Source organism: Melanostigma gelatinosum (assembly GCF_949748355.1).
Source record: "Melanostigma gelatinosum genome assembly, chromosome: 3".
NCBI lineage: Eukaryota > Metazoa > Chordata > Actinopteri > Perciformes > Zoarcidae > Melanostigma > Melanostigma gelatinosum.
In genome coordinates, this window is record NC_136636.1 from 5,189,903 (window position 1) to 5,211,935 (window position 22,033).

At 43.4% G+C, this 22,033-nt stretch overlaps 1 protein-coding gene across 1 annotated transcript in view; it reads right to left on the reverse strand.

Annotated features, from left to right (window-relative positions):
* Positions 1-22,033, reverse strand: part of cntn4 (contactin 4) — a 126,359-nt gene that overhangs the window by 32,212 nt on the left and 72,114 nt on the right. The window contains exons 7-11 of the mRNA XM_079265843.1: positions 19,877-19,979; positions 18,406-18,590; positions 13,394-13,533; positions 8,205-8,334; positions 6,477-6,627 (exon numbers count right to left, since the gene is read on the reverse strand). Coding sequence (XP_079121969.1) covers positions 6,477-6,627; positions 8,205-8,334; positions 13,394-13,533; positions 18,406-18,590; positions 19,877-19,979 — 709 coding nt within the window. The remainder of the gene's footprint in view (positions 1-6,476; positions 6,628-8,204; positions 8,335-13,393; positions 13,534-18,405; positions 18,591-19,876; positions 19,980-22,033) is intronic.

Genomic DNA, 22,033 nt, shown 5'->3' on the forward strand with positions numbered 1-22,033 from the left:
TCGTTGACCAGCTAGTGACCAGCTTTGACATTTGAGCCCTCCCTATGTTTGATTCTGCGTGTTACTCCATGTCCAAGACGGTTAGCCTAGCTTGCTAGCTTCCACTTGTCGAGTGAAATAGAATCTCACCGCGGGTCCTCACAAACCGTGTTCCCTCCGCCTCACTCCCTGTGTGTGTGTGTGTGTGTGTGTGTGTGTGCGTGCCTCATTGTTGCAGTTGTTTCCATGGTGCTGGAATTACTTTTTTCCTTCCAAATCTCTTCTAAGGGCTCCGTACTACACGGCTACGGCTTTACAATTGTTTTAACTTACACACATTATGTTGTCACACAACTCTGCATCGTCTGCCTTTTGACACAACATGTTGTAACCACAGCAACCGTTCCAGCCAGTGATGCCACAACGTCCTGCCATCTGTCCAGAAGCCGGTGGTGCAAACATTTCTTGTCGTCAGCCTGCTAACTGGAGTGTTTTTTTTCTGCAACCCACGACCGTCCCAACTGATTGTGTGAATAAGCAGTAAATTTACTCGCAATGTGTGATAAAGACAGCAGCTTTGTTTGTACTGAAACCGCCATGAATGCACTGATGAAAGAGGCAGTGTTGACTTAGCCGCTTTAAACCACTGAAGAGGAAGCATTTTCCAACGAGATTAGCGTTTCTGTTCGTCTTAACAGCCAAATCTCTTTCTGATCCCTGGACCAGCAGGCCACTGAGACAATGCTTGCTGTCTTGGCAACAATGAGCATTTTATTTTTAGTGAATGCGTCAAAAAGTAACCTTCTCGACTTCTTCTGTTGAAGGTGAAATTGTTGTAAAAATAATGCAACTATAAAATCTTCACACCCTTGTTCATTTTCACCTCTCACGACCTGTTGCTCTATATTCAGCGGGCAATACACACTTTTATCACATCACTTCGACTGAGCAGTTTAAGATCTGTGAATTTCAATAGTTTTTAATCAACCTCTCGGTTCTGATGGCTTTATTAAGACAAGCCAAGATATTTGAATTTCAACCTTACTGTTATTCGGGAGACGTCTTACACACATCTCCCTTCCCCCTATTTCCGGTGGCTTCCTTCCTTTACGTCCCGTCCCCCCCCCCGCCCTGGGACCGTACGTCTCTAGCAGTTTGAAAGAGCTGATAAAACTTTGAACAGATGTTACCTCGGCAACAACCTTCCTGTACTCTCCTTGTTCAAAGATGTCAATCAACTGGTTACACTCCCAAGTGCACAGCGACTGCTACGGCTTACACTGGCGCACCATTTCACACAGTTCACGGTCTCAATAGGCGTGTAGCAGTAGCCAATAGAAGTTTCTGGAGAATTGGAGAGAATGTTTGAGACATCAAAGTATTCTCAGCTTTTTAAAATTCATAATACAACAAAAAACACTGAAGATCCACAGCTCATGTCTGTAGAATAGTGGTGCCAAATAAACTACAACGGTGCCGTGAGCACCGTTTCAGGCCTGATGGAGAGATCACATAACTATTTCTTCCACCGTTCCGAGTCACAAAGATCGCCGGAGCAGACTTTCCCGCAGCCTGGCAGCAGAGACGGTGTGTCACAGAGACGCAGTTATTTCAGGCGAGCGTTTCCATTTTTGATTTTAAACATGAAAGATCATATCATTTGTGGAATCCTGGACTCCTGAATTGAGTTTCTGAATCTCCTTACCAGTTGGCTGGCCCTGTGCGGAGCTCAAAGAACGTCAATGATTTATTTATTGAACGCAAAATCTTTTAATACGAGTCATTAAACGACTATTCATCAACTAATTCCAATGAGTTGACGTGAGGTGGGATTTGAAATAAATAAATCGAAGACATACTTTTTAAAAATATGTTGTAGTGTCATCTGTGTTGTGCACTTACTGACACAGCGGGAGCCCAACTGGCATTTTGACTGGGCAGCAGTTTGCCAGCTATGTTTTTTGTTCTTGGAGGACTATCTCCCCTCAGCAATTATAATACACATGAAAGGATCCGACTCTGCTTCCCCAGGAAATCTAGCCACCAGCTGGGTTCATATTTGTCCCCCCCCCCTAGTCTAGATATCTTTTTATTTTTGTATTTTTGGGGGAGGTATGATGCATAACCTAGAAATACAGTACAATGAAAGAAAAGAAGATTTTAGCATAAGGCATTTGCATCACACTGCCATGTCTTAGATGTATGACCTTTTGGACTCTGCTTACTAAAGAGTATTGCCGCGGATACCTGCAGCATGCCGGACTTCTCACCGCCCCTCAAGTCCTGGGGGAGGGGAGGATGAATGCTAACGATGAAAACAATTATGTGTCAATCAACAGTTTTTCTTTTAAGGAAAGCATTTTATCCTCTTTCTTTGCAACGTGCACTGAAAACCGCACAACGAGGCAACATGTATCCGCTGTGCCGCGCCTGAAAGCCCTCTCATGCCTCCCTCCGGGGGTTCACGCCTTCATCAAAGCACTGAAAGAACCAGCGCAAACATTTGCATGAATACTCAAGGTCTCTTAAAGATGGTGTATGAATGCAGGGGTGCAGTTGACTGAGTGCGTTTGGTGTGAGCGGCCGAACAAACTTGATTTCTTCCTGCCCGTGACATATTGAAATGTATTTTTTTTTTTTTAAGGCTGCTCTCTCCACGGCTGACACGGCCCACTTACGCACTCATCAGCAAGACCTGCTCTGCTCTGCGCTCTCAGCTGCTTTGTTCCAGCTGATGTCATCGAAACCTCGTCTCTGCAGGGTTGTCTGGGGTAGAAACGACATCCCCCCCCCACCCCGCCCTCTCCACACACACACACACACACACACACACACACACACCCCTCCACTGGTCCTCTGCGGAGGGAAAAGAGGGGGCTGCTGCTATGAAGATGGATTACCCAGCTGGTGACACTGGTTCCCCCTTCCGCCGAAGCCACAGTGGAGCGCTAACGCAATTAAGGCAATTAATCTTCAACAAAAGGGGTTCACAGCTACCTCGCGTGATTTCACACCTTTCTGTACAGGTGCAAAACTAAACAGACCTGCTCAGATATGCAAGCATATCCTTTTATCTGGGCTCAACAGAAAACCGAATAAGAATTAACGAGCAAATAATGTAGCACTCGCGCTTATCACACGGCCGATGTGCGACACCAGCATGTTCCGCCTTTGCAGTTCACTCAATGGCACCAGTAGTCTACTTTCACTGAAGTCGTGTTGGTTTTCAAAAAGACCGGCAGGCTAAAACGAATACAGTGAATACAGGTGGGGCAGCTGTTATCAGAGAGACGTTTTAAAGGACAACTGCTCTAATGATTACCGCAGCAGATGCTGGACATGTTTATTGTGTGGCGTACAGCAGCGGGGTGTGTATGTCACAGATGAGAGAAGAGGGAAATAATAAGAAAGAGAGTAAGGGGAGTTATAATCAGCCCATTTCAAAGGCTCTGGCATGTTTTCAAGCTTTGTAAATAGTTACCGTACTCCACTTCCTAGCTGGCAATATAATCCGGCATTATGGCAAAAAAACAAAGAAAAGCATTTTAATGTCCTGTAATACAGATGGGACTGTTGAATTTTAATTTCAAATCTGTGCTTCTTTGTTCTTAATTTTGGAGCATGCGGCACAGGTGGGCCAAGCCAAACAGCCTTTATTCAATGTCTAAAAGCATGAAAACATATTTGTGGTTTACGAATGATTTCCTTTATTTATTTCATTTTATTTGTAAGGGACAAGACAAGTACCGTCATTGTGACGGTTCTGGCCGAGTGCTGACCAGAACTCGACTGTTGTGGAAAACGTTTCACAGTCAGGGTGGGAGGGGATTCCAGAGGGTTGGGCCTTCGATTGAGAACGCAGTTTGCGCAAAGGAAATTCTAAATCGTCTCATTCGACAACTTCCTTTTGATGTACAGTATATTTCAGATGTCAGAGAGTTCGTGGCACCATAACAATCGGTGTGAGGCAGTTCGTGAAGCCAGAGTGGCACCTGCCCAAGCGATCTCTTTGTTTGGCTGAAGCAATACTTTGTGTTTGTGCCACCACAAATAAAACACTGTCGTCAGCATACAATTGCAGCCCAACTCTTGTGCCGCACAGATGTCATTGAACTGTAGGTACAACAACAAAGCTCCAAGAAGTGATCCTCGTGGGATGCTCATTTGATTTTCACGGTGTTCAGATTCACACACCGTGGGTGTGTAAAGGCCTTGCATTTTTTTTTTTTTACGCAATGACCAGCTCCACACTGGTCATTTTTGTCATGACCAGCTCCACACAGAACAAAAAAAACATAATTTTATTTCAGAATAATGTTTGACTTGTCTGAGCTTTTGCACTGCAAACAAATGCATCAACCAATCACGTGAAGCGGAACGGACTTTACACTATAAAATAAATGTCAAACTTTAATTCCAACTCCTTTCAACCTTGACAAAGACAACTAGTACAAGATCCATTCCTTCCAGTCTTACCTTTCACAATAAAAGCCTTGGAAACATACACTGCGTATCTGTTTACCGAGGGGGAAATTTATTCACAGCAATTTGCTAAAAAGAAATTCATTAAATGAGCAGACAGCAGAATTTACCTCAGACAGAGCGAGACTCAGTCAAAAGGTTTGTCCTCTGCCTGCGCAAATCTATTCAAATCTCTTATTGAAATAGTGTCGCGACCGTCCCAAATTTGCATCACTGCCGGAATGAATAGTTTTGATGCGAGAATGTTGCATTTTAATGTTCTTGATTCATCACTGTTGTTTGGGTTTGTTTTCCTAAATCTGTGTAACCTCTCCATTTTGTTTTGGACTGTACCTGTGAAGTTATTACAGCATTATTTTTTAGATAATCATATTTCAATATGTCTTCCGAACAAAGACATATAGTTACAGAAATCCATCTACTAATTGCCGTCATCGAGTGCAAAGAACTCATCTAAATCTGCAGTTCAATCATTTGAATTGTTCTAGAGTAATTAAACAATAACACCTAAACGATTCAAATCTCGATTCATTAATTATTTATCACAGCAGTTGGTCATTATGTGATTTATAGTCAGGAATGTGTGAGAGCTTTGAAGGACGAGTATGTGCAGTGGTAAAAAGCATCACAAAGCACATATTTAACATTGGGGACGGGCAATTCCATTTTTGATTCATGACTTCAAGAGGGCGTCACAACAAAGACAAACGTGTAATCAATCCTCGGTATGAATTCAAAACGACAGAATCGAAGTGGTCCAGGTGGTGAGAGGCTGAAACGTGTGACGGAGGTGCCGCAGGGCGAGTGAAGGGCACCAGCGGCGAAACCACTATGCAAATTCCACACCACTTTGTTTGACAAGCAACAACACCGCTTTGTATATATGCAAACGCCTGGCAAGACACTGTGCACACAGCCCTGCTGTCAGAGCAGAGTCATGCTAGAGCGGGGCCACCCAATGGATGACCCCTGCCTGCAATGAGGCCACAGGGCCAGACGTCACGCTGCATTCGGACGGATGCACACACAAACACTGGCAGAAAGCGTTCCCGTGTAGCACACAGCACACATCTCAGGGGTCAGACGTGGCAGGACGCTCGGATCGCCCTCAGTTCCACTGAAACGTGGTGTCAGAAGTTGAATAATTTGATTTCTGGATCCCCACTGAGGTGAAAAGTACTTGATTAGCACTTTGAATTGACTCAGCAGCCGCTCTGTTTTGGTCAGTGCTAAAGATCTGGAGATGAAACACTTGAAACCCCATGAACCATCACTCACTTAGTCTTCATGCTGGTTTTTCTCTTGGCTGTCCCTGACACATCTGAAGAGGGCATCAAAATATCTCCGTGAACATGCGGCACTAAAATATGCTGCAGTGACTGGAGGCTTTTGGTGAAACATTCATTCTGAATTAAACAAAATGTTTAGGTGCATTGAAAAGAGAAGTCAATTCATCCATATAAGACATTATATTTTAAGTTTAAGTATTTATGGGGCATTATTTTAGGGGACAGTAGAGAGGTGACAGGAAAGGGAAAGTACTCAGCCGTACTCAAACCTATTACATAAACACACCAATAAACTCCTACACTACCAAGGCACCCAAATATACACGGGACATTTTCGATGGAGCAAAGTCTTGCCTCAGGTCTGTTGCCATTGATGCTAATAGTGATTACAAATATATCTTGTGGTAGTTACATAATATTTCACTCCAGATATCATTTTTAGGGAAGTGTACTTTCCCTTAATGTGTGATATGCTTCGTGAAAGGAGGATTCTGATCGAGGTGGCAGTGAGAATCTCAGCTGAGGGCCACGTCACATGACTTAAACTGAAGGTTGCGTATTGAAATGTGAAACAAGATGGTCCATCTGGAAAGAGTGTTGTTTCGCATAATATGTGTCTGCATTAATACTCGTGAACTCGGCTGAAAGTAATGAGAGCATGTGCTGGGAGAAGTCCAGCCACACAGCGGAAAAGCAGAGCGAAAGATGTGCGAATGTTTGCGTTACCTGTTGCTTTCTCGGAGCGGCTCGCTGCCCTTCCGCCAGGAGATCACGCCCCAAGGAGACATCTTGGGCTTGCACTCGATGAGCACATCTCCTCCGACCTTCACCAGCGTCTGGCTCCTCAGTTGGTTGTGAGAGAAATCTGGGGCAACGGCTGAGACAAGAGCAGCATATTAAAGCCGGGCGTTTGTAAAAGCATCGCATCGCTTTTCCTTCAAATTATCTCTAACTATCCGATGTATAATTCATCTCTGAAATGAGTTCTTGAATACGCTGCATTATTGCCGTGGGTAATTCTAAGACTCTATTACATTCTTCACAGTCTGAATAATTAGTAATCAAAAAGCGTAACAGCAATGGCCACAATTGATGTTGTATAGTTGAACAGACTTCATTATTATTCTCAACAGAGACAGAAATGTCTCGCTCTTTAGTGATCATGCCCAAATAACAGCTTTCCCTGGCTATTAACCACTTTGAAAGATATTAGCCCCTTTCAAAAAGTTACTGTCTTTGAGACTTTTTCTTTTTAGTATTCTCCACCTCCAGTTTGACCACTACCCTCGGCTGTGTTGAGCCTAATTCCTATCAGCAACATGATCAGGACGAGACACGCTAGAGGTTGAATGGCGAATGAGAAGCCGCTGCTCGCTCAGAGCGGAGAGCGACAGGCTTGACAGGGCAGATGGGCGAGTTTGGCGAACAGAGCAGCGCTGGCATACATCACTGTCAGCCGGACGCATATTCGTCTTATAATTAATGCTTTTCAATTCGTGGCCAATGAGAGAGCGGGGCCGGAGGTCATCCGGCGGTATTGAGTAGAGGAGGAAGACGGAGCAAACTTGAGAACTAATGCGGTCGAATGTATGCTTGCACACGCGTCTCCATGTCAATGTGAGCGTGCACACAGACGGGGTTTCTAGAGATCATTTTGCGAGGACATTTCCAGTGATGACCTCGCTGGTGTTCTCATGAATTACATAAACCATTACTGCCTGCACAGCAATAACAGAAGTGGCCAACAATTTTGCCTACTGACACATCTAGACTGAACTTTACATCCCTAAAGAAGCGATTCAAAGTTCGTCGAGTTTGCTCGGGATAACTGCCACTGGCTCTTATCGGTTTATCGCACCATAATTTAGCCCCTTTAATCACATCCACTGTGAGCTACCGCTACAAAAGTCAGATATTTGATGTCACGTTGTGGTCCGTCTTAAAATAGGACAATTTTGAAATAATTTTCCAGGACAACACAAGATTTTCCATGTGTTTTCAATGACTGGAAAACTGTTTTCCAGGTTTTCCAGGACGTGTGGGAATCCTGACGGACCATGGATGTATACAGAGGACTGGATACAGCGTTGAATGTGGTGCCCGGTTCATTCCATATGAAAGTTGCTCAGTGGCACTTGTTGCAAAAGAAATTTGACTTCCGAGTATAACTCTGGATTTGGCTATTAGTGCATTTTACTTTCAACTTTAATGACCGACTGACTTAAATAAGGACTATTCACGTGTTCGTACTGGGATGTTGATTTACTTGAATGAAATCATCCGCAGATTTACAGACGTCTCTTTCCTATCGTAAGGGCCCAACCAGTGGCGTCACAAGATGGACCTTGATGTTGTAATTCCACGGTTTGGCCACTATGTCAAATTGACACTCTTCCTGGGTCTTATGACAGACACACACACACATACAGTACACACACCGAGCCGAAACCTTACCTATAACCCAGAGCTCTGCGTTGGAGTAGACCTCGCCGTGCTTATTCCCAGCCACGCACTGGTACATTCCTGTGTCGGACAGGGTCAGGCGACTGATTGACAACGCTCCGTTGGCCACCTGTATGCGCTCCTGTGGACATAGAGACGCACGCCTTTAATACGCCTTATTCCCGGGCACTCATCTACATAAAACCAGCCGGCCAGTGGGGCCAGTGAATTATGGTCTGGAAGTGACAGACGTGGCAATAAATCTAGGTTTTCATCACTAATGGAGGGAAAGGCTTGGGTGGATGGAGGCAGGCTAGCAGAAAATGACCCTAATCAATCTGCATGTTTATGAGAGGGAAATAAAACCGTGCCCTATTTATATCTGCGACTGCACCACAGGGCCTGTTTCCCCTTCAGCAGGAGGATAAGAGGGGGAAGGAATATGGTAACATCTGAGGTATAATGCATTGTGGAAATTGCTTTTCTGATAGGTATGCCCCCATACATACTAAGTGCCAGCATACATGGTCAAGCTGTGTACCTCCCCTTCATCTGTTTAGACGATCGTTTTTTGCCCGCCTGGGGGGGGGGGGGGGGGGGGGGTCTTGCCCGTCAGTGAGCCATCAAATTAAGATCTATTTAAGGACGTCTGGGCCCAGTGAACTAAAAACTCAGTGCATCTGTTGGACATTTAATCCTCCATATAAGTTTATCTCTCTGAACTTGGGCTTCGCACTCGACTCCCTCACTACAGCATTGGATCCCTGAGCAGTTTTCATGCATCTCTACGCGGCTGTGTCAGGTCCTGCCTCCGTGTGCCCTTCATCTTCCGTGTCTTCCTCGGGGGCTCACCCACAATGTCATCACAGCCCGTTTCCATAGGGGTGCCTGAGCGACCTGAACCGGAGTCGCGGGGGATTACGGTACTGTCACATGAAAAGGGAGACTGTCCTCGACTGAAGGATCACAAACTAATCCTGTGTTTGAGCAGGTTTGCGCCTGCAATTTCCATTACGCTCTGCGGCTCTGGATGTGCAGGGGCGAACATCCCTGCTGGCAAGGGAGGCAAATGGTGGCGTATATCAGTCAGTGCACGGAAACACTCCCGTTTATGGCTGCTATTAATTAAGCATGACGTTCCTCTCAAATCAGCAGTTTTTCATGCAGGGACCTGAGGGGACCATCTGTACGCCTTATGCTGAAGGAAAATGATTGGCAATGTCGTTTGCCGACAACGCTGGGTTGATTCGTTTGACATAAAGCTGTGAAAACACGAAAGAGAATGGTAGGATGAAAGAGTGCCGTATGTGGTTTAGAAGAGTGAGCTCCTTTGGTTTAATTGCCGTCTACAGTTATCTTCCTCAGAATTACTAATAACTGGAGGCCTTTGTGAGAATGATGATCATTTTACAGCTATAAAAATTCAAACAAGCTTCATTTCATCATCATAAAGATATCAATCCACTGTTGTGAATGTGGAAAATTATCCTTTTTTTTCTCCTTTATACAAAAGCACATAAAAGGAGTAAATAAGCAACCCTGAAATAGATTTTCATCTCCAAAAAGATTATTGGTGCTCACGTTGAAAGACATCAGCAAATCCTCCACGCAGATATTTGATGAATCTGCTTCTCGACATGCTTTTGCACGAAAGAACCTCAAGTCGACATGAACTAAGCTCAACAATGGCTTTGCTAAAGCAAGATCAAAAGCTCTGAGCTCAGCCTGTTTGCTCCACTTGAGCTCAAATTAACAGGGTGTGTTTGTGTGTGTGGGGGGGAGTGCAGTGGATGGCGGTCGGCACACCCCCAGTTTGGAGAAACCGACAGGAGCACAGCAGTAAAGCAGTATTCTGTCCACGGCAGTACATGGTCTTCCTCCAGTGCTGGTACTCCTGTCCGTTTCTAAAAACTGCCGCCATCTGCATTCATCTAATGTAGGTAATACACTGACAATGCAGAAGTAGCTCATAAAACCGCTATTCAGAACACCCAAACTATCCTTTTAAGTAAAAGTAGCAACAGTGTAGAAATACTGTTACAAGTGACAGTCCTGATTTTATAATCTTCTTCAATGTATTCTTTTTATACATTTGTTAAAATTAGTTTTACATCCCGAAAGCAATCAATTACTTAAATTCTCTGACAAAAAACAAACAGCCGGTGTCTGTGGCTGTCACAGGTTGATCATGATTTGGGGGTGTGGCATTGGAGAGAGGCCTGAATGGACGGGCTGTCGGTGTTGCAGACTTTTTGGTTCGATTTAGAGACTTTTGAAACTAGAGCCGCTACTTTCAGTAAAAAAGAGTCGAGGACTCTGGGCTGGGTTTTTCAGTTCGATCATTTGTTTAATCTTTCGTACTATTGTTGCTTTCTCAAGATCAACAACCCCAGCTTTTAGTACAAAAATCAACTTAATACACCAAAAGTAAAAGTACTCATTACACAGAATGGCCCATTTCAGAATAATGGATATTATCTTATTGAATTATAGTCTTTGATATGTTACATGAAAGCACATTGCATATTTTTTTTATTCTTAATACTTTGAACCTTTGCACATCCTCTAGAATATATTCTTGAACATTCCTGTCTTTTCCTTTTTGAAACACTTACATTGTAGATATTTTTTCATTTTAAATGATCAGTTTTGATCGTAATATTCTTTCTCTCTTGTCTATGCACCAACACACCAAAGCAAATTCCTACTTTGGAATAAACCAAATTCTGATTCTGATACATTAATATGTACAATAACATAATTTAGCGGCTGGTAAAGGTGGGGCCTATTGTTTTAAATGACATATACTGCCGGGCGGCTTAGGACTTTCACCAAGGGATCAACAGAGTCTTATCTTTCTCTATAATTATACATCATTTATTTGTTGATTTTGTATTATTAATCTAAATCTGCTAAATAACTAGTAACTAAAGTTATGAACTAAATATCAAAAGTACAATATAGTACAAAGTAGCAGAAAATGGAAATACTTTAAGTTCAACATTACAGTCCTACCAGGAATTACCACACCATGTGCATGGTGGTCGCACACCGATTCAAGTGGATTAATCCTGTTTCACGCTGGAGTTTCCCCTTTAGTTGCACAGCCACTTAATCCTGCAGCCATTGTCAATAACGCAGCAGAGAGTGAGGTCCATGAGATGAAAACGGCCACAAGAAAAAGAAGCATTCCAATAAACCATTGCTATTTCCACACAGGGCAGTAATACAAAAGCATCAACAACAACAGGAGTCTCATAATCCATAAGGGCAGCATGTCGACCGGCTGTCCGACAAAGAGACCAGTGATTGCAGAACCAGTCTGAGAGGCACTATTATCAGAGGGAAACACGAGAAATAGTTGGGGCTCTTCAATATTTTACATGACTGACATTGAATAATTGAATATCACATATACTCCGCTATATATATCAGAACTCCCTACAAATCCACTGTACTGTATCGTCCATTTCCCTAGCAATAGATATGGCCCTAACCCGAGATATTCCCCTCCATTAATGCTTTGCGATACCTGAGCTTGCGTATACCGACAACCGACCAATAACAGTGTGTTTAAAACAGAAGTATATCTGTTGTTATTGTTTGTTAACCGCAGTATACGAGTCATCCTTTATGAATGTGATATGATTGCTGTCTCTGTTGTATGGCCTGGCGCAGGTTGAACCCTTTGTAAAACATGAACAAGTATGTACAGAGAAGGAATGAGTGAGTCGTACCTATAAAGTAAAAATGTAAATTAACAAATCTGGGAATAAATAATCCAACTCTCAACAGACGTGTGAAAGGTGAAAGAAACTCTGATTTCTTTATTTCTGTTGCTCACACTTCTAAAGCTGTCAGCGTGAATACGTTCCAGTGAACTATACGATCAGAAAGGTCTCAATTGATTCGGCGTAATAAATAACAACAAATGCTGCGTCCTCTCCTCACTGCCCCTTTACATCATTGACCTTTCCCTCTTCCACTCATTAAGCCACTGTGGTTAATGGTGGCATTTCAAACAATGCACCACCTTGGCTGATGAATCCATTCACCCATGCGTTGTGAATATATCCATATATTATATTTATGTTCAGGGAGGAGACAGAAATCAACATTCATTGTGACCTTTAATCACACAGCCATCGTGGGCGAGGTGCGTTTGTACTTTCCTCCAGTTTTTGAGGACGTCTTCTAAAAGCAGTCGCGCTTTCGTTTGATGCGTTCGGCTCAGAATGGAACGAATGGAACTCATTTTTAAGAAACGACCAAATACGACAATCTGGAAATTTGACTTTTTTTCACTCAGAAAAACAGGTGGACTAAACACAAGAGTGTTACCCAATAAAAGGTTGTGATGAAATGTAAGCCATCGGCTGAACAGACTGTTGACTATTCTCCCCTGATAGCAACTGTGCTGTTGTTGTTTTGAGTGTTGCTTCTAGTAACAGCAACGACAGACCGGGTTCATTCCAACCACATGTATGACATCCAACTGATCGATATCCTCTGCTTTGTTTTGTCGCCTTTTTTTGTTTGTTTGCATCATGAAGCAAATTAACATAATGCCTGTTTATTTATCAGGTGCAAGCTGCGCCTCGGTGGCCAATCAATCTTCCCCAAACAACCTGGCTAAATGATCCGATGTAATAATAATCTAGAATAATATAGAATTGTATTTTTTTTCTTTTTTTTTTGCAAATGCCAACAAGTTAAAGTTCGACGCACAAGTAGGCTGTCTGTAGCCAATAATAGGCCCATCTCTCATCATTAAATACATAATGGGAATTCAGCGATGGCAGGGAGCGGGAATGAAAGGAGGATATACAGTGTTTATATAGAGGACCTTACTTTTTCCACATTTGGTGGCGCAGGATTAATAACAGCACTTGGCAAAGAGAGATTTGACAGAAGATTAGAGTAGCTCTTACATCACTGTGCTTTCCAGAGGAGCATGAAATACTCTCAGTCCAATCGCTTTCAACCCAATGCCGTTTTTGCAGGAGTGAATCCTATGACGCGTATTGCTGCACAGGAGGCGCCGTGTTGTAATGAGGACAATATTACATGCTAATTACTCGGCAAAGCTTGAACAAACAATAGTACATGGCCAGTGAGCGTCCGTGCCAAAAGCTGCTGTCGGAAGCCTGACCTTGGGAGAGGAACTTTATCCTCGATTCTATGACGGCGGCAGATCTCACCTCTGCAGGCTCCAGGTTCTCTCCATTTTTCATCCACCGGTAAGAAGGCTTTGGCTTCCCCGTGGCTTTACACTCCCACACCAACGAGTCATCAATGAGCTTCTGGGCATCTTGGGGTTTCTCGATGAGATGAGGCGGGGCTGGAGGAAACACGGAAAATACGAGAGTGAACCCAACGTGTCGACTCAGATATATAGACGGTAACAATGTTTATATGCTCATCAAAGTCGCCTTCAATTAATTACTGTTGGTGATCAGAGCAATGAGGCTTTTTATCCAGCAGCGAGAGCTTCATGTGCTTTGTTTCTGTCTGCCAGGCTGCATATTTATACATTCTTTTTGAGGTCCGTCTCAACACCCAGTTTTGTACATCCTCGATTCCTTTCCTACTTTCCTCCGCTCACATCTCCCGCGGCCGGGACTAAGATGCGAGGACAGAGGAGTCCAGGCAGCAGGCATTTCACGTGACACATCCTCGCATTTTAAAGTGAAGCCAATAAATATGAAGTGTGGCACAGCTGCATCAGATGTTGCTTGTTTTGTCATACCGCTGTATATAACAATGTTCATGGCAACTTAAATATTTACTATTATTTAAAATCACAAAGTAGCACAACGGGACAAGAATTTACATATGTCATATATTTTTTATTACACACACACACACACACACACACACACAGTCATGTTTTCATGACTTGCATTCATTTCCTGGAGACTTACCCTAACCATGACGTCTACCAGCCTAATCCTAACCCTTAACCTCTTCATACCTTTGTCTCCCATATTGTCCCAATAAGGACAGCAAATCCCCACAATGTGAGTGTGTAGTCAGATTTATGTCCCCACAAGACCCCTAAAACGAGCCCACACACACTGGCACACATACGGTTGAACGTGGGACTTTTAATCTCCTCATTTATTGCTACTAATTTAAGGTGTGGAGTTCGCAAAAATGATGAAAACCAGACACATATACACGAGGGTGGCTTCTGGTGCCATAAAAGCACTCCATTCGATCCAATCGGACTAACTGATGGTATAATTATACAGGAGGAGAATTGATTCCTTGCTGTGCCACGCGAGTAACTCACTGCTAGCTAATGATTGAGCCCCCCCCCAAAAAAAAGCAGTACATAAAACTGGATCAGTAAAGCTCCCTCTGCGTAATGCTCCGTACATTCCGGATGATGTGTGGGTCAAGCTACCATCACCCTATATCACACAAGGCCAGTGGCGGGACAAGAGTAATGGCCGACCGCACTTTTTCCATTCTGCAGATCTCCACCTCAATGCCACTCTCAAGGACGAACCTTTGTGGTGGCTTTTCAGTAGCGGTACAAACGCTTGTAATTGGCTTAGGCTGTACAGTATTTTGCCTTTGAGTGAGGCAGGATAACACAGCGAGGAATTCAATCACTGCAAATGCATCCCCACATTATATCTGTGTGTGTGTGTGTGTTACAAGTGTTGTGCATGTGGGTGTTCAGAAACAAAGAGCGACGGCAGATTCAAAAGAAGTGGACGTGGAGGCCAGAGGCGGGTATTTGCGCGGCCTTGTGTATTCATGTCAAAGGCCTGCACGGATTCAACATCAAAGTCCGTCCAGCGTCAGAGACACATTTGCATTCGTGGATCATGTGACGTACTACAGGCCTTGTAGGATCCCCCCTTTGGCGGCGGCACAAGGTTGGCTGGGGTCGTGAACACTTAACTTGTGTGGACGCTGTGCCGTTGCCGTCTGAAAAAAGGGGGACGTGTCCTTTGACGGAAAGCTGAGGCTTCTGTTGTTGTTCTATCTGGCTCCAGAGGAAGACATTGGGCCTCATGCAGGAACAGATTCACTCTCATGGATTGTGATTTGTTCTCATTTTGTTGCGAGCCATTGATTTCTGCATGAAACCCATTTACTCTCAAACAATGTGATGTAGCATCTATGTGACCCTGATCCTTATTGCAGTTGCTTTACCTTTAAAATGTTACAAAATAATAATTAATTCACATTCATAATGTATATAAATCTATTACAGCTTTGATGTGTTTAGAAACGAGCCCACAGGGAAGAAAGATGGCAGGAAGTTACTTCACAAGACTCCAGCATCCTCATCATTAAGCGTCACATCCGTTCATTCTACCGCAATCCTCCATCAGAGCCGCCCCACCCACTGCACCTTCCAGCACTGCATTGTGGTCGTAGTGTTTTCTTCTTCTTCTTCTTCTTCTCCTCCTCCTCCTCGCTGACAGGGTCCCTCACTCCATCCCTCAGCCCGCTGCCAACGTATCGACTCTCAGTCAGCGCTTACCAAATGAGAGCCGGCAGCCCATCTCTGCCTGCACCGGGGCCAAAGCGCACAGACAATCTGAACAAACGTCAAGTAGCTGAAGAAGGAAGGGAAGATGGAAATTTGCCTTATCGGTGAAATCACTGTGAGATAATGCAGCGGTGAAGTCTGCAGGAACACAGACGTGAGTACAACGAGGGGGGGGGGGGGACTGACCTGTCGCAGCTTCACATTTACTTCCCCCCTCCGAGTGATGTCGACATCAACAACGGAGCAAAAGCACATTTCTTTTATTTTTCTTCCCCTCGACTGTTTCTGTCAGAGATGGACATTTAACAAGAGTCCTCGTCTTTGGCTCGAGTGGTAGTTGAACACTGCTTCCGACACAGACTCACGGAGAAAGACGGCGGCCAATTGGACACAAACTGAAGAGAACTTCTGTCGCATGAAGATACAATGAATCTAATTCCACCGCGAGTTTGAATGTGAATGTGATTGAAGCTCCTCAAGATTCGGTGCAGTTATTAAATTCCTGTCTCGGTTTCAGTCGAGACGAGAAGGAAACATTTTAAATTGAAAATGCAGCTCCTTCAGACACTCAGACCCCCCATTCCTACTGCATTAGCGGGACTCACGCTTTAAAGTGACCACGGTGCCACCGCAAAAGTAACACCTTCATCTCTTCCATTTCTAACACAAAGCCCGGCTCACTGCGGCGCGCTCGGACGCACAAGCGATACCCTTATCGATTCCCCCATTGGCTTACACTGCTGACGAATGTCTCAAAGGCTTAATTCAAAGAGAGTTCAAAATAAGATTACTGATTTTTATCACCTGGCAGCAGACAGCAGGAGAGAGAGGGAGGGAGAGAGGGAGGGAGAGACTGACAAAACACTTCAAAAATGAGAGAGGAGCCACAGCTCAGAGGGACAAATCAAGCCTTGGTGGATCACAGCGTGCTCCCGGGCTGTTGGGAGTGAGTGAGGCGAAGGGCTTCCAGGACTGTTGTAAATCATGGCAAATTGTTTAATGCCTCAAATGAGTTATGTTTGACGGCTGACACAGCACGACCCGAGGGGGGGGGGAGAATCAGAGGGAGGCAAGCGGAGGGCAATCGAGGTGGGAGGAAAATCCACAGATTGTTCAGAGAGCGAGCTAACAGCTTGGACCGATCAGTCCTGGTCACATTGTTCTGAACGTGTACAGGTGACGGCATTGTTTCTCCCGTTCGTTCACGTCATTGTTATTATGGACAGTTACCAAGAGAGGTAAACGGTTACAGAATATGGCTGTTTTAAACTTTATGGTCAGGGAGGGTCGCTAACTTTGATTATTTACAGTGTGGATCGACAAACATTATTCATGATTCTTTCCGTTCTCCCTCAGTTTCAGTCCGGTGTTCATCAGTCACAAAATATATGACCGTTATATTCCACTATCAAAGTTTAACTCGAAGATACTCAGCCTGCATCCCAATTCCATAACACACCACAGAGCAGAGGTTTTGTTTCAACATCTGGGGACGCGTACGAGGCGGAAGCTTCAGATAGCCCCCTACCTCTCAGCCAATCAAACGCTAGCATGCTAGGTCGTCTTAGAGACGGAGCCTTTGGGAGAGCACATGGGGAATATGACTTCACTCCGAAGATAAGGCAAACTCGCTTGCTCAAATATTGGTCGGGACAATTCTGTCCTCCTAGAGTATTATATACCGATATTATAACACATTATCATAGGTCCATATGCAAACCTACCGCCTTGGTCCTAATCCTTATGACATATTGTTTGCAGTTAGTAAACAAGGAAGGAATATAAACAACTATAATACTTGACATCTCGTGACTAATTAGCTAATTTTTCTAGTTGTTCAGGACTTGTTTACCACTGTTGTGCTTTCTAGAATTTATATATATATATATATATATATATATATATATATATATATATATATATATATATATATATATATATATATATATATATATATATATATATATATATATATATATATATATATATACACACATACTTAGCTCTAAATTGAGATGTTTAGTTGAATCTAATAGATATATTGTTCGTAAAATACCCACTTTAGACAGGACCTCTTTACTGTCAAAAGCAGATTAAGGTTTCCATCAAAATTTTTTTTTTTTTGTGAGATATTTGTCATTTATTATGAGCAGATTATTTTTCAGACTTTTTGCTTTGGAATGGAGTGGCAGTAGATTTCATGACTTCTCGTACCTGAACTCAATAGGTGTAAAACTGGAGTGACCATGAGCAACAGTGAGTGGAACTACGAACCTCCTTCCGGTCGATCCAGATGCTGCAGCGCAGATTATGTCCCTGACATATGTGCCACAGGCCTATGTATAGCACATCTACCGGCTTTAATCTCCAGTCAAGTTGGACGTCAACCATGATGCCATCTGGTGGTACCCAATACAGGGCTCACCAACAAGGTCGTGTCCAAGGGCTCAGCATCATCCCCATCACTCCTTTTAATATGGATCAAAATATTAGAGGCATCATGGCTGACAGCCTTTAATCAGTTTGATGTGCTGTTAAAACCAGCCTGCCTCCTCGTGCGCGCCACACGGGCCTCTGCCGATCGCCGCCGACTGCTTTATGAGAGCAGTTGTGTCCGCTTTCTGCTGCCTTTTAGTCTGAGCAGGTCTGACAGATGTGGTGCACGCTGGTCAAATATTCATGCGTGTCAGGTTCACCTACCGTAGAAAGAGAGCTTCCCTTTCACCGTGTTCAATCCCCTGGAGTTTTCCGCCACACACTCGTACGTGCCGGCGTCCTCCTGCTGGAAGTATGGGATTTCCAGGACGCCGCTGGCTTTCCTCATGTCCACTTTCCTGGGGAAGGGTACACCGTCCACTCTCCTCCAGCTTATAGATGGCACCGGGCTGTGAGACGAGGCATGGAGGAGTGTAACCATCTGAAGTCACAGCTTTACAATTTCCTGCACATTGGTAAACTAAATCGGCAACATGTGCAATTCAAATCCCTAAATATCTCGACAAACTCAAAAACACTTTTAGAATTCTAGTTCTATATTGATTATTGTTTGCCAAATAATTGAATCGGTTAAATGTGAACTGTAAATACATTTACCAAACATGTCCTCATACCTTGATGGAGCAGAATTAGAGCTGAATCAAAGACAGTATGAAGAAAAAAAATGCAGAAAACAGGCGGCAACCTCCAAAAATGTAATCCAATCCTGAAGTGTCTTAAACCTGCATTCTTTCTAATGGCCATCAGGGGGCGCCTCCTCTGATTGTATAGAAGTCTGTGAGAAAATTACTCTACTTCTCACTCGACTTATCACCTCAGTAAACACTGTGAACATGAGTTTATTGTTGTTGAGATGAATGAGTTTAAAGGATGGTCCCATTTAGAGTCAAATCGACAATAAAGCAGGGTATGCTTTGAGGCGTGGCTACCTTGTGACGTACAACTTTAACCCTTTCATGCGTTCTTGTTCATCGTTTCATTCGCTCCTCTCTCTCTCGTGTCACTTCTGGTTGCAAAAAAACAAGATGGCGACAGCCAAAATGCCGAACTCAAGGTTTTTATAACGCCGGTCCACAAACCAATGGGGGACATCCTGACGACTAAGTCCACTTCTTAGATACAGTCTATGCTTGAAACTAATTACTGTCAGACAAAAGGCCTTCTTTATACACACAATCAGATTTTAACTCACAGACCCTTAATTATTTGAGTTAACGTCCCAAATGTCCCTTAATTTGCAAGATTAAGGAGAGATTAACCTTCAGATAGGTCATAAAAATCATTAATAATTAATGCACCAGCAGGCTGAGGAGCTCAACATGTCGGGCTTTACTTTGATTCTTAACAACCCAAAATATCTTCTTTTTTTTTACATGATAGTTGTAACTATTCCATATGTAACATTCATAAGTAATGTTTAAGGTGTACAGTTAAGGGCTATTTAGTAATCTAACGTTTAGCATATTATCTAGTCCTTTACTTTGTCTTACAAATCCAATCTCCCAAATCTCCCAAATCTAATTTCTCATACGTGCAACTTGAAACACATGAGGATTGCAGCAAAGCGGCGAGAAACATGAAATATATGTACATATATCCCACCAGGCTTCTGGTAATATTTGTTCTTTGATATGCGATTGAGCACGCTGAGCCTGACACTGAGGAGTGGGCTTACTTTCCCAGTGCGAAGCATTCCAGCTTCACAGTGGATCCTTTGGCAACATGAACGACCTCTGGAAACTGAACTTCAATCTTTGGCTCGTATTCACCCATCACACCTGAAAGAGAAATGCAAATGAGCGTCGGTGCAAAGAGAGAAGAAAAAGTTGTATTTTTGATTTGAAACCCCAGCTTAACAACAACAACAACAAATAAAAGACTGGAAATATAAACACTAGCTGTGGCTTCTGCTGTTGCTACACAGCTTCTGAAAACCTTCTTTCGAGTTCAGCCACAAACTGAAATGTTTTTCAACTTCCAACATCGTGCAATCTGAGCAGCGCAAAAAAAAATAAATGCTCTGCTCTCAGCGCCGTCACAGAACGCTCCCCCATTGAAAATAATGAGAAAACGAAGGCGAAACACAGATCTCCAGCGGACGTGCGACACGCTGATGTTGAATGGAAAAAACAACAACAAAACAAACATCTTTGAGAATTCACAGATGGTTTGAGCTTTTACATCCAGATGAGTTTCATCTCGCTGTGTAGCGCTAACGGCTATGAACCAGAAAACGGGCCCATAAAATCCCCCTGGGTACCGCCACTGTGTCTACAAAGCATCCCATTCACTGTCGGCGAAGCAGCGCTGCTGGATTATAATATTGCTGCTGTGCATGCTAAAAAAAAAATTCTCTGAATGAAGCAGAAGAAGGGAATGTGGGCTCTCTGGTGTTCTCGCTCTGGGAGAGACTTGTCCATGAATCAAGACTGGAGTGTCTGACAGCACGTGCGTATTTTTGTCTCTCCCTCAAATCACACAAAGGTAAATTATATCAGTGCATTTATAATGTGTTTCAGTTCATTTCTCCTCGCGGTGCCAAAGCCGGGGTGCACAACATCGTATTTCGAAGCCCCTGTCGTAACAATAGATTTTCCCCTCGTTGCTGTAATTCAGGGCCGTGTTGCACAAATAGCTCTCGAGATGGAGGAAACAGGCCAATTTCAACTCGTTGATTTGGGGAGGCATGTGTTTTCAGGATGGCTCCCCGAGTGACTGTGAAAGCTAATTCAGATCCTTATCACAACTGTCTCATACTGGAATGTAACCACAGCACTATCACCCATTTTAGGCAGACAGGAGGAAGTGGGCAGGTAAATGTCTCATACCATAACCTTTTGTTTAATGTGCCCGCCCCCACCCCACACCATCATCCCCCTAACCTGAGCGCCCCGTGACCGTGGTGGAGCTGACGTTTTGCCGCTACACCTGCTGCCTCGGTGAAATAAAGGTATAATGAAAAAAGAAAGGAGGGAAGCAGGTGGGGAAAGTGTTCAGGAATTGGGCGAAGAAAAGAAATCTCTCAAATCAGGCCAGCAATTCGCAATCCTGTCTCTCATCCAACGGATAGTGAGGTAATATGTTTCTGAAATGACTTCTACATTTATTCTTGAATTAAAGTCTGTATAACATATGATGGGTCATCAATGCTCAAATAATGTCGTCAACCCAGTTGGCCTTTTGTATGTAAACCATTCAGAATCTGAACACACAAAATATCATCTCGAGGTTTGGATGAGTAGACCAATAAGATGACTTTAATAATGGAATCGTTATAATTATAATCTTAAACATGAAACATATCGAATTTGATTGTAAGATATTTATGTGTTTATATGTTCCTCAAATGTGTAACTCGTGTTTCCTTGCGTTGGATGAACAAGTTGCGAACAAACTGTGAAAACAACTTGTCTTTTCTTATCTCGGTACGAGTGTTCTCGACCAGTCGTAAAATGTTCTCTTACCTCAGAGAAGAGCAAAAATAAAATACTGGTGAATCCAGAAATCAGTGGGTACTAACAAGCTAAGAACACATCATGAATATGAACAACAACAAAAAAAGACATTTTCTCTTTTATCACTGACTGCATGAAGCCCAATTTTGTGTGATGTCAGATCCTACATTTTGCTCGTTGTCATGTAACCGCCTTAACTTTTCTTTTTCTTTCTTTCTTTCTCTCTTTATTTTCAAAATCAGCCTCTGTTCCCCAAATATTGCAAGCTGAGCGCTATATCACTACAGCTCATAACGTAGTGGCAATAATTTTTGAGGTATCAATTTGTCAACGAACATAAGACCTCCTCTGAACCATCCATAACTCATGAAACAATG